At 39.9% G+C, this 15,739-nt stretch overlaps 1 protein-coding gene across 2 annotated transcripts in view; it reads right to left on the reverse strand.

The window, feature by feature from the left end:
- ppm1h (protein phosphatase, Mg2+/Mn2+ dependent, 1H) overlaps positions 1–14,292 on the reverse strand; it is a 33,475-nt gene extending 19,183 nt beyond the window's left edge. The window contains exons 1-4 of one of the 2 annotated variants that reach the window (XM_051381463.1): positions 13,672–14,292; positions 3,187–3,352; positions 2,137–2,184; positions 262–618 (exon numbers count right to left, since the gene is read on the reverse strand). In XM_051381463.1, coding sequence (XP_051237423.1) covers positions 262–618; positions 2,137–2,184; positions 3,187–3,352; positions 13,672–13,913 — 813 coding nt within the window. In that variant the 5' untranslated portion in view covers positions 13,914–14,292. The remainder of the gene's footprint in view (positions 1–261; positions 619–2,136; positions 2,185–3,186; positions 3,353–13,671) is intronic. The other variant, XM_051381464.1, reaches the window with a different exon arrangement.
- Between the last annotated feature and the right edge of the window lie 1,447 nt (positions 14,293–15,739).

Genomic DNA, 15,739 nt, shown 5'->3' on the forward strand with positions numbered 1-15,739 from the left:
ATAAAACCAGGGAGGGAAGCAGCAAATCTGGGCGATTTGACAGAGCGATATCCAGTGTTGCTCTGGGAATTATAGGGAATCACTATCTGAAGCATTGAGGGAAGATTTATACAGTACCACAAAAAGGCCAATAGTCTACAAAATAATGTATTAGATCATTAGATTATCTTAATAAAGAGTTGATCCTTATTTTCAAAAAGGTCAGCACATTCTGTCAACGACTTTCAGATTTCTACTTCACATCAAGCACATGCCTCTTACCATGTCTTTGAAAGCATTCTCGATGGCGCCGATCACCAAGCTCTCGTGTGAAACCTTCTTCTCAGTAAAGAAGCGTGTGGGTGGGGTGCTGGGTGAGCCCGGGGCCCCTGCAGCACCACGGAGCGAGGCGGCCCTGGTGAGGGCGCGTTGGGATGTCGGGGTGAGGTGGTGATTGATAGGCTCCTCTCCCAGGCACGTCGGGGGCAACAGGTTTGGAGTGCAGAGGATCTCCGTCACCTCCTGAAGGTGCAGGGCGATGTGGTGATGTAGAAGGCGGGAAGCCGCTACAGCCACCCCAGAGCCAGCGTGACCATCGAACAGCGCCCAGTAGTGCAAGGTTAGGTCTTCAGAGCCATCCTGGATACAGCCAAACATACATCAGACACAGAGACATTCATCAATTGTGTCAATATTTGCCTCAGCAGGTTGTATCATGTAAGCAGAGGAGTTTGTCAGACCTAGCATTCACACTGATCGTCCAACTAAGAACTAGGGAAATCTATTTATGCTAACTCATCCAGTGTGTGACGTTTGTCAGCTGAGAATACTAATATGATTTCTTGTCTTTAACAGTTTCTCTAATCAATCAGAAGTTGATAACAGCCAATCAGTTTTTTCTAATCTCATCTCTCTGGATGATTGGACAACAGCTGCATCCCATATTAGGGTTTATGAGTATTGTCAATTACAAGATACAGTATATATTATTATCAGAATCATTAAAAAGTAACACCTCATTATCAAAAGTTATAAAAGTGTGAATGTGGGGTAATTCAAAGCTTCCTTTCTCCTTGCAGTCATATGTGATATTGCTGTGGTTCCCAACCTGGAGGGACCCACCAATGTCAAGATACTGTAAATCTCAGGAAGAAATAAGGTTATGTTTTCTTGTGACTTTTCTCTAATACTTGCTTTTTGATTGTGAAATACTGGATTGTTTTACTTCTTGAGGCCTCTGAAATCTAAAATGAACTGATGGAACTGCAACCGACAACCGGTGGTGGGGGGTTATGATTAGATGTGTAAAGGGTCAAGGTTGGGAACCACTGATGTACCTCTGTCTCAGTGACCAGAAGAATATGAGTCCCTGTTCAATACCATGTTAGACCAACATTACAGCTGAGTACAGCTCTAACAGAGACTCAAACAGGAAGCTGTACGGTCTAGGTGTTAAAGCCAACTCACGCAGACATCAGTGCTTCTCACGGTCCCCAAAGTGAATGGGTGAAAGGCCCATTCTCCCAACACTGCATTTAAAATCATCTCATTCTGTAGGATGTTCAGTGGAAACACTTTTATCATTAATGTATGCTCTGAGATCAATGCTTCAATCTGCAGGTTTTAATAGACCCAGCATGATGTGTGTTTGCACTCCTTCTGTGTTCATCTACAAAGTGCCACCTCTCACATAAAAGATTAAAAGATTAGACAAAGTGTCTTATGATCCGCTTCATTCATTGCACACCTTTGAGTCTGCCGCCTTCAAAAAGTGCATCAGCTCTATGATGGAACCACGAACCAATGGTCATGCTTATTCAAAGTGTGTTAGATAAAAATGAACTCCATTCTTAGTATTTTAAGTCACATATAGTAAAAGTTCAGACATGGAGTTGCAGTTCCACACATCTCATCATAGCGTGAACCATATTTAAAGTGAAAAAGAGAGGGCAGGGTTTATGCTGCATTTTTCTGGTCACTGAGCGTAGATCATTGATAGCACATATTTTTACACACACACTAAAGCTCTGATTTTCAAATATAGTGCAGGCAGATTCTAAAACATGAGCCTATGAAGCAAGCAAAGAGCACTAGAAAGGCTCTACACTACTCTTATTGGTCTAGTATCACTGCAGTAGTGAGTCATGGGGTACTTGCATGAGTTTGCTGTAGGCTCTGGGTGGGCCTGAGTAAAGGACTGGTGGGCTGAGAGGAAATTTTAGTAGCAGTATTACTTCATATAGACACATATTGCCTTTGGAAATTAAAATCACAAATGGCCTTTTTATGAATGGGTAGAGATGAAAGAACTATGAGGGAATACAGAAATGACAAGTGTGCATGGCAAATCAGACAGACAAAGTGAAACACTGCAGATAGACATCGGCATGGGTTAATAGTTTTTTTTCAGCCTTGCAGAAAAAAGGGGACAGAGTCACCATTGTTAGTAACTGACTTAACTGTGTCAGCATACAGCGTGAATGTATTACACTGCCCCACAACGGCGGTGAGTTTACGTTTCACAACTCCACATGCGGAAGGACACGAGGTTAATTTTAAAGCCTATTCGTGTGTTTCTGTGAGCGAATGCGCTCGTAACCCTGCCCACATTAGTGGCTGTCAGGAGCTGTTTGAGGCCAATGTGGTGTGTAAAGGACGCTGCGCTGTATGCCCCAATAAACCGCTGATGGGACGGGATGAGGGGACAGTGGGTCCCAACAGAAGGCCCCAGGGACTTTCGAGGGCTACATCCACCCTGATCATTACCTGGATTTCATCAGTGAGTAAATGCTAGTAAATGCAGAAGCTTCCAGTCTGTGACGAGTATAACCATTTTATCAAAACGTTAGCAAGAGCATTCGATTTTAAATTCTTGAGCTGAAGTATAAAAGTCAGCTCTTATTTGTTCTTAATTCCATTTTTGCTCTAAAAATGTGAGACATTAAAAAATAACATAACTTGCGGGATTAATCTTTTTAGAAGAATTTTTTTTATTTCAAATACCCAGAAATCAGGATGCCTTTATTCTTTCTGTCAGTATGTGATTATTTCTAAGGATAACAAATGGACAAGGGAGGCAAAAGAAGACACTACGTATGTATTTTGTTCTCAAGTATTAGCTCATCACTTCCAGAATGTCATTGAAGTTGTATACAGTGGAAAAGGTGGATACTTCCTTAAGAAACCAGACTCATTAGTTTGACTGACCAGGCACTCCCGGGGGCCCATACCCTCTCCATTGGGCAGGGAAGATCTTCTGCGTGTCAGGGGGGTTCGGTTGGGCGTGGAGCTTCCTGCAGGTCTTCGTTTGACCACCAGCACCTCACAGCAGGCCTGGTCCTCATTTAACGTGCTCTTTCCTGCATTGATCACCCTTGACAGAGAGGAGATAAAAAAGTGACATTTTTTATCATAATCATAATAATACAATGCTAATTCAATATCCTAACAAAGCCTGATGGATCTGAGGGATGAACTATTTCCAAGGCATCAGTTGTCATCTCCACTCACATCATTTCAAGCCCTCCCTTCTATCAGAAACAGCACAGTTCAGTAACAGCTGCGTCTTGGATTAAAGCTACACAGAAATTCTGCATTTATTACTGCTGAGATCTTACACAATTTAAGTGGTTCAATGACTTCCTAAACATTTCAACTGAAGCTGTGGCCTTTAATCCATCAGACGTTCTTAGGGACTATAATACCCTTCCTAACTAAATTTAAGGAGTGTGAAAGTTTCCCCCTTATGACAGCAGTTTAGTTTTGATAAACAAAGTGAGACAATGGGGGGGAAAAAAGTTAGCATATACACATTCTTTAAATACACATTTCAATTTGAGACCCATGCATGTAGGGCAGAGGACAGAAAAACACATAAATACTGCATTATACAACACCTGGCAGATGGTGCACTGCTGCGAGCTGCTGTAGTCATGGACAAGTACACGCTGCTTTACAATACTCCAGGCATTCTCAATTTAGCCACACCGTAGGAGATGTTAAGTCTGCAGTGGCCCTATTAAAACTGTGCAAATCTCAAAGCTCAAGAGGTTAGATAAGCAAGCGGCACACGAGAACAGAATGCTAAGTATATCTACAAATATATATTTTTGTGGTAATGTGTGACTTTTTACTTTTCTGCTGTCCCTGCTGTCAACAGGTGACTGTTTGATGTCATATTATTATTATGCTTAAAGATGTAGAGACTGGTACGGTTATTCATGTCTCATGTCAAATAAATGAGAAATTATAAGGCCACATGTTGATATGAGGGGCTGTCATGATTTCTTTCCAATGGAGGATCTTATGAAAATAATCCTAATTGGTCATGGGGATGAACATGCAGAGCAGAGATCCCCCATCTCCAGCTAAGAAAACACTGTCGGTTGTAAAACTGACAGGATATTGACTGGGCAGACCTTCACTGAGTAAGATTGATTTTAATTGGAGTCTTACACAATGGGCTGTTCACCACTTCCCTATCCTAAAACCTAAGAATAGCACACTCCCTGTAGTGTGTCAATAAGACAGGGCTAAAGGAAACACTCAATCTGCCTACACAGCTACCCAGCTATTATTGTGAATCCACACCCACCTACGTAAGCATGCTGCATGGCAAGATGCTCAGTTTTGCATCAGACTAGTGCTGAAAGCAATTAATTAATTAGTCAAAACAAAATTATCGCCAACACATATATAATACCCAATTTATAATTTAAGTCATTTTTCAACAAAAAATGTCAAATATTTGCTGGTTCCATTTTATCTTTGCTGTTTTGCAGACTAAATGATTAATTTAAAAAACAATTAACACTAACACATTAATTGAAAATGTAATAAATAATAATACAAAATAATGTTCATTAATTGCAGCCCTTGATCAGCACTTTACAAACCTCATCATTGACAGCGAAGGTAACATAAATTCAATTTACTGAACTTGTGCATGTTGGTCACTTGTTGCTGCACTGATTTTATAGTTTATTGTTGATATTCTAGTCCTATCTGCAGCTGAGGCAGCATTGGCACACATAACCAAGGGGGAATATCTGTAGTGAATCTGAAGTTCAACAGGCCTTTTTTTACAGGAGACATTCTGACCTCCTGTCAAACACAGGTGTTACTAATAACATTATTGACTGCTATACTTGCAAGTAAGGGGCCATTGTTAATGTTAGTAGTTCCACCTGAGCTTTTCCTGAAAGTTAAAATCTCTGCTGTGAAAACAGTCTGAATATGGCTTCAAGATTCAAGTTAGCAAGTTTTTTTTTTTTTTTCTTTTCTCAGAATTCACAGTAAAATGTAAATCACAAGGTGGACAACTTTTTAGGATGAGTTAGATGCAGACTGCATGTGACAATAAAGCTCCATTCTATTCTATTCTGTGTCTGTATTTGTGTGACGCAAGCTGTAGTAGTTTCCCTAATATTGTTATGGTAATAGTATATAACTTTTTCAGCTTCCATGATGTACACATATTAGTTCTTTAAGCCCACTTTTAGCTTTCAAACGTATCCCACAGTCTTCATCAACAGTTGTAGGACCCTCCATGAATTCTCCATGACAACTGTGCAAACTCCACCCACAGAAAAAGACAATGAGATGTGGTTGAGAGGTCCAGAAAAGAGAAACTCCACAAACTACTATTTCTACGGTCAGGAATAAACTTTCATACTCAAGCTGTTAAGTCTTATCAAACCACACACACACAGTCCTTATGAAGCAGTTGAGTTTTTAAACAGTTATCACCAATTCTCAATCATTTATAACAAATTCAGTTTTGTTTACTTTAACAATGATTGTCGCGTTAGTGAGATTTAAAACCAAGTTTTCAAGTTTTTTACTGAAGACTTTTTTTAACATAGCGGATATTTTTAGATTCTGCCTTCCAGGCAGCACTTGGTTTCAGCTCATGCCAGTTCACAAATCTAGAGGCTTATATTTAGAGTTTTCCCACCAGTGTGAAATGATGGTCTGCAAATTGGCCAACAGTAATATCAGTATAGAGTGTATATTATGTGTAGTTAATAGGTTAAAATATGCAAAACCAACAGCCAGTCCCATTAACTGCTTTCCCTAACTTCATATGATGAAAAGAGGCCACAAACTTGATGCACCATCACGTGAGACCAAAGCACTGCAGGGAGTGACGTTCATTTGACCCTGGAACATCACAAGATCAACAACAGTTGAGCTTTCGAGCCTTTCATCTCTGACATGAGAGGAAAAGCCATCCACGCCCCGAGGCACGAGCTGTGTCAGAGAGCAGGGCTGTCATATTCGCTTATCTCATTTCATTTTTTCACATTTGAGACAATGGCATGACCTTAATTACCCCGTCAGAGCTGTAATCCACCGTGTGCCTTCTTTTTGGGAATTGAAGATTCACTCCAAAGGCATTGTCAGACTCTACCAGGTTTATTTTAGGGACATTATGATATTATATATTTGCATAATGGACCATGGGAATACTTTTCCACTCAGCTATATAGAAAATACAACAATGCCATAATAGTTCAACAAATGTATTGATTAGTTGATCAACAATTGTTTAAGTCATATATAAAGCAAATATTTGCAGGTTGTTTTTTTAAAGGATTTGCTGTTTTATTTGCCAGTTTTAAATCTTAGTCAAACAAAACAAAAACTTTTAAGACGTTACATTTAGGGATGTAAGTAGACACTCAACTCACAATTCGATACAACTGACGATACTGGGTTCATGATATCATTTTCATTTCGTGGAAACCAAAAAGCTGCCACACCTCCGATTTTAAAGAGGATGGTGCATCCTCAAGCCTTCACCTGTGGCCCCTGTGTATTTTGGCCTTGATACAGCTGCTGACACGAGTGACATAGGAGATTCAACAAGCAAAGTCAATATAGTCGATAACTCCCTGTTTAAAAAGAATATCACGATTCAGTTCATCTCACCAATTTGAGTTTCCGCATATTTGTAACGTAATTTCACTGTCATGCCATATATCATTACATTTCTAGTCACGTTGGGCTCTGGGAACACCATTTGTAACATTTATAGACTGAACAATTCTTTAGTTTTTTTTCCATAAATACTGAATACTATTGAATTATGTACTGCCTATACTGTAACAGATATCCTACATTCATCCAGCACTTAATTCAATGTATCTTTTGTATTTTATCAAATCCTGTTTAAAGTTCCATAAAAAATAATCACATTTCCAGATGAACACATTTAGGTTTATTATAAACCTATCTACATACTGTATCTTTAATCTTTCTGTATATGCAGCATGAGATTCCTGTTGACAAGAGAATGAGAACAGAACATTATATTCCTTTACTGCAGCTGCTTTTATATATTGTATATTTACATCCATCATTTGATTTTCTTTAATAACTTCTTATTGCATATTTCATCTTTGTTTAGATAATCCTTCTCTGATACACTTCTTTGTTTTCTATTTTTATCTGTATGTCTTATGCTTGTTTTTTATGCTAATGTGCTTCCTGCTGCAACATCTCAGTTCCCACAAACAGATCATTTGAGAGAATGCTGAAGATGATCCTATGATGAGATTAACCACGTCTGTTCAATGGTAACTCATAGTTAAAGTACACGAGAGGAAAGCTGGCACTGAACTGAAACAGTGTTACGTTGTTTCTGCCTCAGAGCGATGTGCCGGCTTGATGTAGCAGAGACAACACAAGAACATGTGCTGTATCATGTGATTGAGCACTGGAAAGCTTATGTAAAAAGTGCTGCTCATGTGCTTCATATCCTCTTGTGACTTACTGTAATTTAGCTCCTTTAAAATGGAAAAATATCAAAACATAGCAGAAAAGACTGAAGAAAAGACTCTATTATGGGTAAACCTACAATAAAAATAGAATGACAACATACAAATATGCATTTAACCCCCACTTCACACGGAGCTGCCACTTTCTCATCTCTGTTCCCATAACTTATATATACCATTGATGAGAATGCCTACAGCAGCTTAGACAGCATCTAAGCCATAACACAGACATGCCCTTTCACACTTGCATTGTCTGGTAACCTGCAGGCAAAACATACAGAGCACACTGGTGGTGCGAGTGTTTAGCTTACAGACACGCATATTGATTAAGTATTGATCGGACTGCGTCTGAAGTTGCAGGGTTATGTGTTATTGGTACTGGGTCAGTAGAGGTGAGAGTGAACTAATGGAGTGGTAAAAGCTTTGTCACAACTGGAGTAGAGGGGGAGCAAAGGTGAAGCCCATTTGGGATCTTGCTACACTATTATCAAAATTGGATCTTTAAGTGGCTCTCACAGATTCTCTCCTTCCAGCTACTTTAGAAAATAATTGTCTTTCCACCACTTCTTTTAGGGAGACACAATGTGGACTTTCCATGCAATAAGTTAACCAATAATTACCTACCTCTCATGGCCGATACCGATAAGATAACCGATAAATTTACATTTTGGTATTTTCAAAAGAAGTTCATGACCTGTAGTTTTTACACACCTGAAGGTAACAAAGTTGAAGATGTAGTAAGCAAAGATGGATGATTTAATATTCCATATCTCTGAGCTAACCAAATCTAACTGTCACAACATCACTATTGCTTACAAAACAACAAAACACAGTTCTGAAACTTCACAAACATGCTTTGCATGCATGTTTTACATTTTCTTTTTTGCAAATTACTGACTGCAACACAAATATTATGTTAGCTGTGATAGTGACATACACAAGGAGTTGTTTTTTTTTTCTACAAAAGGTCACAGCACAGTCAACCCATCCAAAACTGAAAAGACTTCCAAGAGAGAACTGGGAATCTGAAGCTGACATCAGTAGCAGTTTCCCTCTTTTCCTCTCCTTTTGGAAACACCAAGCAACATGCGACATGGTAGCACTGTGAACTGCACCCTGCTGGTGAACGGAGTACAAAAAGGAGAATAATTAGTGGTCAGTGGTGGTGCGGGGGAAAGCAGCAGTAAATGTAGCCTGTCTGCAAATGTGAGGCCTTTAAGTGTGCTGGGGAAAAGAGGGTGACACAAGTTCGAGTGAACAATACTCACTGATCCATTCAAATGATTGTGCTCACTGGACCTGACAGTCAGATCACCCACTCATAGACAGTGAATCAGAAACCTCCTCATAAAACAGAACTGCTCTTCCTGTCTCCACAGGGAGCAACACAATAACCCAAGATAACCCCAGCAAGCTGAGAGAGGCCTACTCATAGACAGGCAGGGGCATGAAGGGGAAAAACACAGCACATAGGGATAATCCTTTACTATGATTTTACATTCCATTGCTAATCATCTAAAAATACTGACATACTGATATTATGGAGTGCTTTCACGTAATTAAAATCAGTAAAAATTGTCAGAATGTTGAAATAAGAAGTGCAACAAAGTCAGTAACTCGAAGAAAAAGAAGCAAATCAACGTATGTCATCTGTTTTGTATTCCTGTCACTCATAAATACTGCGTGTTACATTTAATATGTATGTAGGAAATCAGCTGTGCTTACGTCGAGTTAATGTCAAACGGGATGGAATGGTACAGAAAGTTTCCCATGTTAACAAATTTGCGAGTGTTCACAACATCGAGACGGTCGATCAGAGCGAGAAGATTAAAATACAATGACACTATATCAGCTAAATTTGAGTTGAATTAGATTTAACTTCTCTGGCACTAGAAGGAAAGTCAGAGGATTGTAGAAGTCATTAGGCCTCATCCTCTAGTGGCCGAGGATTTCTATGCAGGCTTAATGGTAACATAACCAACAGTAATCAGATATTTAATTCCCATCCAACATTGCCATCCCTAAAGCCATCTCACTAGCAAGGCTGGAAAGTATAAAAAGTGACTGATCGCAAATAACTCAGATCGGCCACTAATCAGAAGGTTAGCGGTTCGATCCCCGACTCCTCCCTCTGGATGTAGAAGTGTCCTTGGGTAAAATACTGAATCCAAAATTGCTCCCAATCCTGTGCCATTGGTGTGTGTGTGGTTTCTGTGAGCAGCTGGCACTTCCAATGGCAGCTTCTGCCATCAGTGTACAAATATGTGTGAATGTGACATGTAGTTTAAAGCACTAAAGGGAGCTATATGTGCATTATAAGTGCAGTCCATTTAATTTAACTGTTACTGCAATACAAAGACGAACATCCAAGTATCTCACTTGTATTGCTGTTAGCCAGTCATGAATACTGTCTTTTATTATGTATGTAGAAAATATGAAAAAGCTATAACTTTATAATAGCGTCAGCAATTAGAGCCCCTCATAATCCTAACAGGGCAGCTGTAACCACCAAATCTTAACATGCACTAAAAGTATTTATACCAGGTATTTGCTTTATCCATCTGACCCTGTTAACCCTCCCAAGTGGATCTGTATGGACCACATCATCGCATATGGACTCGGGTTTTCGCCACTGATAGTGAGATTTCACTACAATAAAGCCTGCTGGTCAGCCAGCTGTTGACAAATCCCCAGTATGGCTCAGTCTTGGCTGATGCTACGCCAAGCTGGCACACAAACACACATATATAAGTGATCCTGTAGAATTATACATCCTGTTTAAGTATGCTGGTTTTCAATAGGACACAGAAACATCAGTGAATTAACTGTGTTGTTTCAACCATAAACTAGCAATAATTACCATAAATAACGAAAGGCACAATTAGCAAATAAAAATTTAGGATTTTAATTTCAACTAAAATTATGCAACCCACTTTATAACATAATATATGAGTGGGTGATGGTTTCACAGAAGAGATTTATAGTCCTTTTTTTACGTGTTGAGATTAAAAATCCTTCATGGCAGATCAGCATGTGGAAGCGTAGAGGGGGGCATGTATGGGGATACAACTATTTCAAAATACTTTTTCATTCTGTGTGAAGCAGAAACTAAACTGTACAGATATATTTCAGTACAGAAAAAGTAAATCAATCATCTACTCGATCAACAGAAAATGAATCAACAACAGCATGTATGGTTTGAATCCAGCAAAAATTGATTCCATTTTCTCAAGTTACAGCTTTGAAATGTGAGTATTTGCAGCTTTTCTGTGATTTATCTAATAGTAAATTGAATGTATTTTGGTTTTGGACTGTTGGTCAGACAAAGAAAGCAATCTAACGACATCACTTTGAGCTCTGGGAAAGTGTGCTGGTAATTGTTTCACTATTTCTTTTTACATTTTATGTTTCAAAGGATCGATCTGAATAGGAAAATGAGCCAACAAATGCAGCACTAATCTCTCTCTTGACAAGCATTTGCACATCTACATAGGGTTCCCAGCAGAACGGCTAAAGTAGAAACATTAGATGCAAAGAGACGAGAGGAGTTTATGCACACAGTGTTCTACTGAATGCCTAACATCATCGATTAAAAAATTAAGCTCGAGGAAATAAGCACTCTATCCTAACAGCCTAGCAACAGCACTGAGGTAATAGGACTTAATGTGAAGACAAAAATTTTTTTATGAATTTGGGGCACTAAACTGCTGTGTCACACGCTGAGTAGTTAGGATTGCCTGGAGGACTAAACTGTGACCTCTACAGTTATGAGACAGCCTCACTAACCACCAGACTTCCCAGATACTTTATGTGGGACTAAACGAATACATGAGAAAGTGATTGTGACTCTGTGCTGTTAGACAATGATTAGAACAATATTTTGTCCCAATTTCTGAGTTGCTTCCTGTTAAAGGTAAACTATGTGACTGTTAGGGGTGGGTATTGTCAAGGACTTCACGATACAATATGCATCACGATACATGGGTCACGATACGATTATATCACGATACATTGCGATACAATGTATATTGCGATATATTGCGATATTCCACATAGTTAACTGAGAATGTAAAAACAAATATATTATATTGATAATTCAGCTGACAAATTGAGTCAAAACAATGTAATTCAAAATGTCCTTTTTCAATTTATTTATATTTGGCAAATTACCAAACACACAGATCTAGCTGCCATTACATCAAAATGAAAATGATGTGCACTCTTGCACTTTAACTGGACGCACTGATATTGAAAACAAGAAAATGAAGTGCACAGTGAACTCACTGAGGATAGTGTGGGGATAGTAGAGGACTGAGCTGAAATGTACACATAAAAATAAAGTGCATATGCACAAGTACTCCTTATTGTCACTCAACACAAGCGTAGTTTGCCTCGCGTCGACAGGTTTTGGTTGCTGCGGTAACACCATTGTATTTCGAAGGCGCTGCTCTAATACCGTCAGTAGACATGCTGCTTCCATTTCTCACTCTGCCAGAAACTGCGCCCGCCAATTCGAGGCAACCAGAGTCGTACTGCGACATCTACAGGAGCGGAGGTTGTAGTTCACATCACAACCTGTTTAAAACATGATTTCCCCCCCCCTTTAAAATATCGATTTTTGGAGCTGGAAATCGATGTGGTATATCATGTAAATAAATATCACGATATATTGCCTTATCGATTTTTTAGCACAGCCCTAGTGACTGTTATGTGTATTGCAGGTATCATATTACCCTGAAGGTGGTTACTGCATTTTTCCAGCATGCAAATTAAGAAACTCCTTTCTTCCACGTCCTCTTTGTTGCCATTAGCCAAAATATTTCACCAAGTCTGCATTTTCTCATGTTTTGCCATTTGTTTTTGCAGCTGTACTCCCACACCAACAGCACAGTCTGTAGAAGCAAAGTAACAACTTAGCTTTTCATGAGTCAAGCTGCTGCACTAAACGCTGTTTATGATCTGGCCTTTTAAAATACACACACAGCTGATTTATTACAACCTTGGCCAGAGGATGCAGGAAGCCAAATGGATCCTGTACGCCCCAAACATAAGATGTGATATCAATAATACAACAGATGATCTTAGGCCTGATTGCAATACTGGTCTCAATTGTCAAGAAGAAGGAGGATGACTTTTAGTGCAAACACTGAATGAGCAAATACTCCAAACCTGCTAATCTCAAACTTATTGTGTGTTCAACGGAAAAAAACATCTGAAAGGACTCGGTCAGGTTTTACCAGCTTTTACTGACATGAACCAAAAAAAAGCAAAGGAGAAAGGAATCATTCAGACTATGCACACAGCAATGAAACAGGTGGCTATTTGTGAATGCTTTCCTTCTTTGCCTCATATTTAAAGAGCCAATACAATATGTTGTTGCTATCTGAAATATAACCTAGTTTTACGGGTGCAGTTTGATCTCATAATAGAAAAAAGGCACTACAGTATGAGCTCCTATCTTACAGTGAGTCTGCACCAATAAGCTCACACAGTGACCTTATTGTTGCCTACTTTATGGTATTTCCTCCCCCCCCCATCTACTACCATCACAGTCATAAAATGATTCTTATATAACTATAAAGGCTAGATTACAGCGTCCTTATCTGTTTAGCAGAAGTATGTTTATGTCCTATGGTCTTGGCCTCCCCCATTGAAAACTGTGATACTAATGCTATCACTGAAGGAAATGGGGGGAAAGGGCCATCTGATCTACGGCTATATTGAATTTAATATCCACATGAAACCTGCCATAACAATAATAATAATAATAATAATAACAACAACAACAACAACAACAACATAAGCGGCTGGTCATGTTTACGCCTCGGTGAGTGATGGTCCAGGAAGGACGCGCTCACTTTCCCAAAGGATGCTGTGTGCAAGAAAAGATGGACGCATACAGGTTACTCACTCTGCGTAGCCGGTGGACCACGGCAGCCGCTTGGTCTCCTTCAGGATGAGGATCGGTCTCGCAATGTGATCCGCCGAGCACTCTATCTCGTCCGGCGACAGCCCCAGGAACTCCGGTCTGCTGTACGGGTATTTCAGCGGCATATCGGAGCCGCCGGGATGGTCCCCGTTGGAGCCACCAGCCATCATACCTCCCATAAAATTGGCCACCGCCGATTTCACCCGCGTGAGCATGGTGGTCATGCAGCAGCGTGGGTCCAGGCGATGCGATTACGTGAGAGTTTCCCCCCCCGCCCGACAGATCCCTGCACGGAGACGCAGTTTCGCGGCGTGAAAGACAGACACACCGCGGCCGTGAAGACTCATTCAGCTCAGCTCTCCCCCTCGGTGAACGCGGAAATAAAAACCACACACACACACACACACACACACACACACACACACACACACACAGGCAGGCAGGCAGCGCTGCACGCTAGTCATGTGACAAACCGGTTGCTGCTGGTGGATTTGGTCTCACTGGCATCTCAGTGAGCAGATTACGGTTGACAGTGCTGGAGGTCAAAGGTGCGTAATCCCGGTGTGACGAGCACTTCCTGGCCGAGGTGCAGGCTGGGGTGCTGTCATCGGTAAGGTTGACCCATGCCCTGACAAGTGTGCCCCCTTCCACATTAAAGCACACACACATATAACACAGATATGAGCACGTTCTCACCCATTCATTGCAGTTTATAGAAGGTAATTTATCTTTAACTGGACTTTTGTTTCACTTCCTGATTATTTTGAGTCCCACAATCCCCCACTGCTGCAGCCTGTGTGTAAGTAGGTTGGTTTCCTTTGAGTAGCCTATATTCTCTTTGCCACAAGCTGATGGATGTGACACAATGTGGAAATGTCTCATGATTTACATGTTGTATGTGCTGCACATGGACAAATATATATTTCATGTATCCTGCAGAGGGCTGTTGCTTATGTTTGGGGGTCTACCCAGAGAGGGTTAAATCCCTGTCAGCTGTTGTAATACTCCAATGGATAACTTCAAACAGAAAAATAGAATTATTTGGGATTTGGGAGGGATAGCATCAAATATACTGTCAGCATCAATCATGGATATCATACAAATCTCCATTGTATTCAGCCATGTTTTACATCTGTACAAACAGAATGCATCATTTTCTGGAGCAGACTTCAGAACATATTATCAGCAGTTCAGTCATCTGGTTTATAAGCTATTCTCATAAAATTGAGAAGTATTAAGCTACAACAACACTGAGTATGTTTCTTTGTTTTTTGAGCTGGATGGTCCAGTCCATCCGCCAAACAGAAGGATCAAACCAAAACACAAATTATCTCCCTATAACAGCTGGATATAATCCTAATTCTGTCACAACACCTGATCACTCTACCTGTCAGAGAATGAAACAATACCTAAAAGGATAAAACAGGAAAAGAGCTCACACTCAAACAAGCTCTCTCCCTCTATCTTTTCTCAATTCTATATGTGTAACCTGAGTCAGATTAATAATAATGATAATAATAATTAGAATATTTATTCGAAGACAAGTTTAAAAAAACAACAAGTGATGCAGTAGGCTACTTGATAAGAGGCATGATTAAAGCAAATAAGGATAACATCAGATGGACAAATTACAGAGAAAAACTGAAATAATTAAAATGGCAAAGCATCAAAGAGAAAGAATATTCAAGTATGTTTTCAGTCAATCAGACATGATAGTGATTGTTGTGGCCTCACTTCCTCAAACGGAGTTCACCGCATAGTTTCAAACTGACTGACTGGGCTTAAACTACAGGAGCAATTCAGACTCTGTAATTAATTCAGCACACAGAAATCTGCCCTGTAATTCATTTGAAACTAGTGATATTACTGCAAATATGACACACGCCAGTTTCATTGAATATCACATGTCACTGTCTGTTGTTAAACTTCGGTATCCGTGTTGTTTCAAATTCTTTTTTTTCAGTTTGTTCTGGCCTGTGAGTCAGTTTAAATCTGATTGGCTGGGCTTTCAGCCAACCCAGCAGGATGTGTGTCTAGACATCATGAACTT

The sequence above is a fragment of the Dicentrarchus labrax genome, unplaced genomic scaffold (genome assembly GCF_905237075.1).
Source record: "Dicentrarchus labrax unplaced genomic scaffold, dlabrax2021, whole genome shotgun sequence".
In the NCBI taxonomy this organism is placed as follows: domain Eukaryota; kingdom Metazoa; phylum Chordata; class Actinopteri; family Moronidae; genus Dicentrarchus; species Dicentrarchus labrax.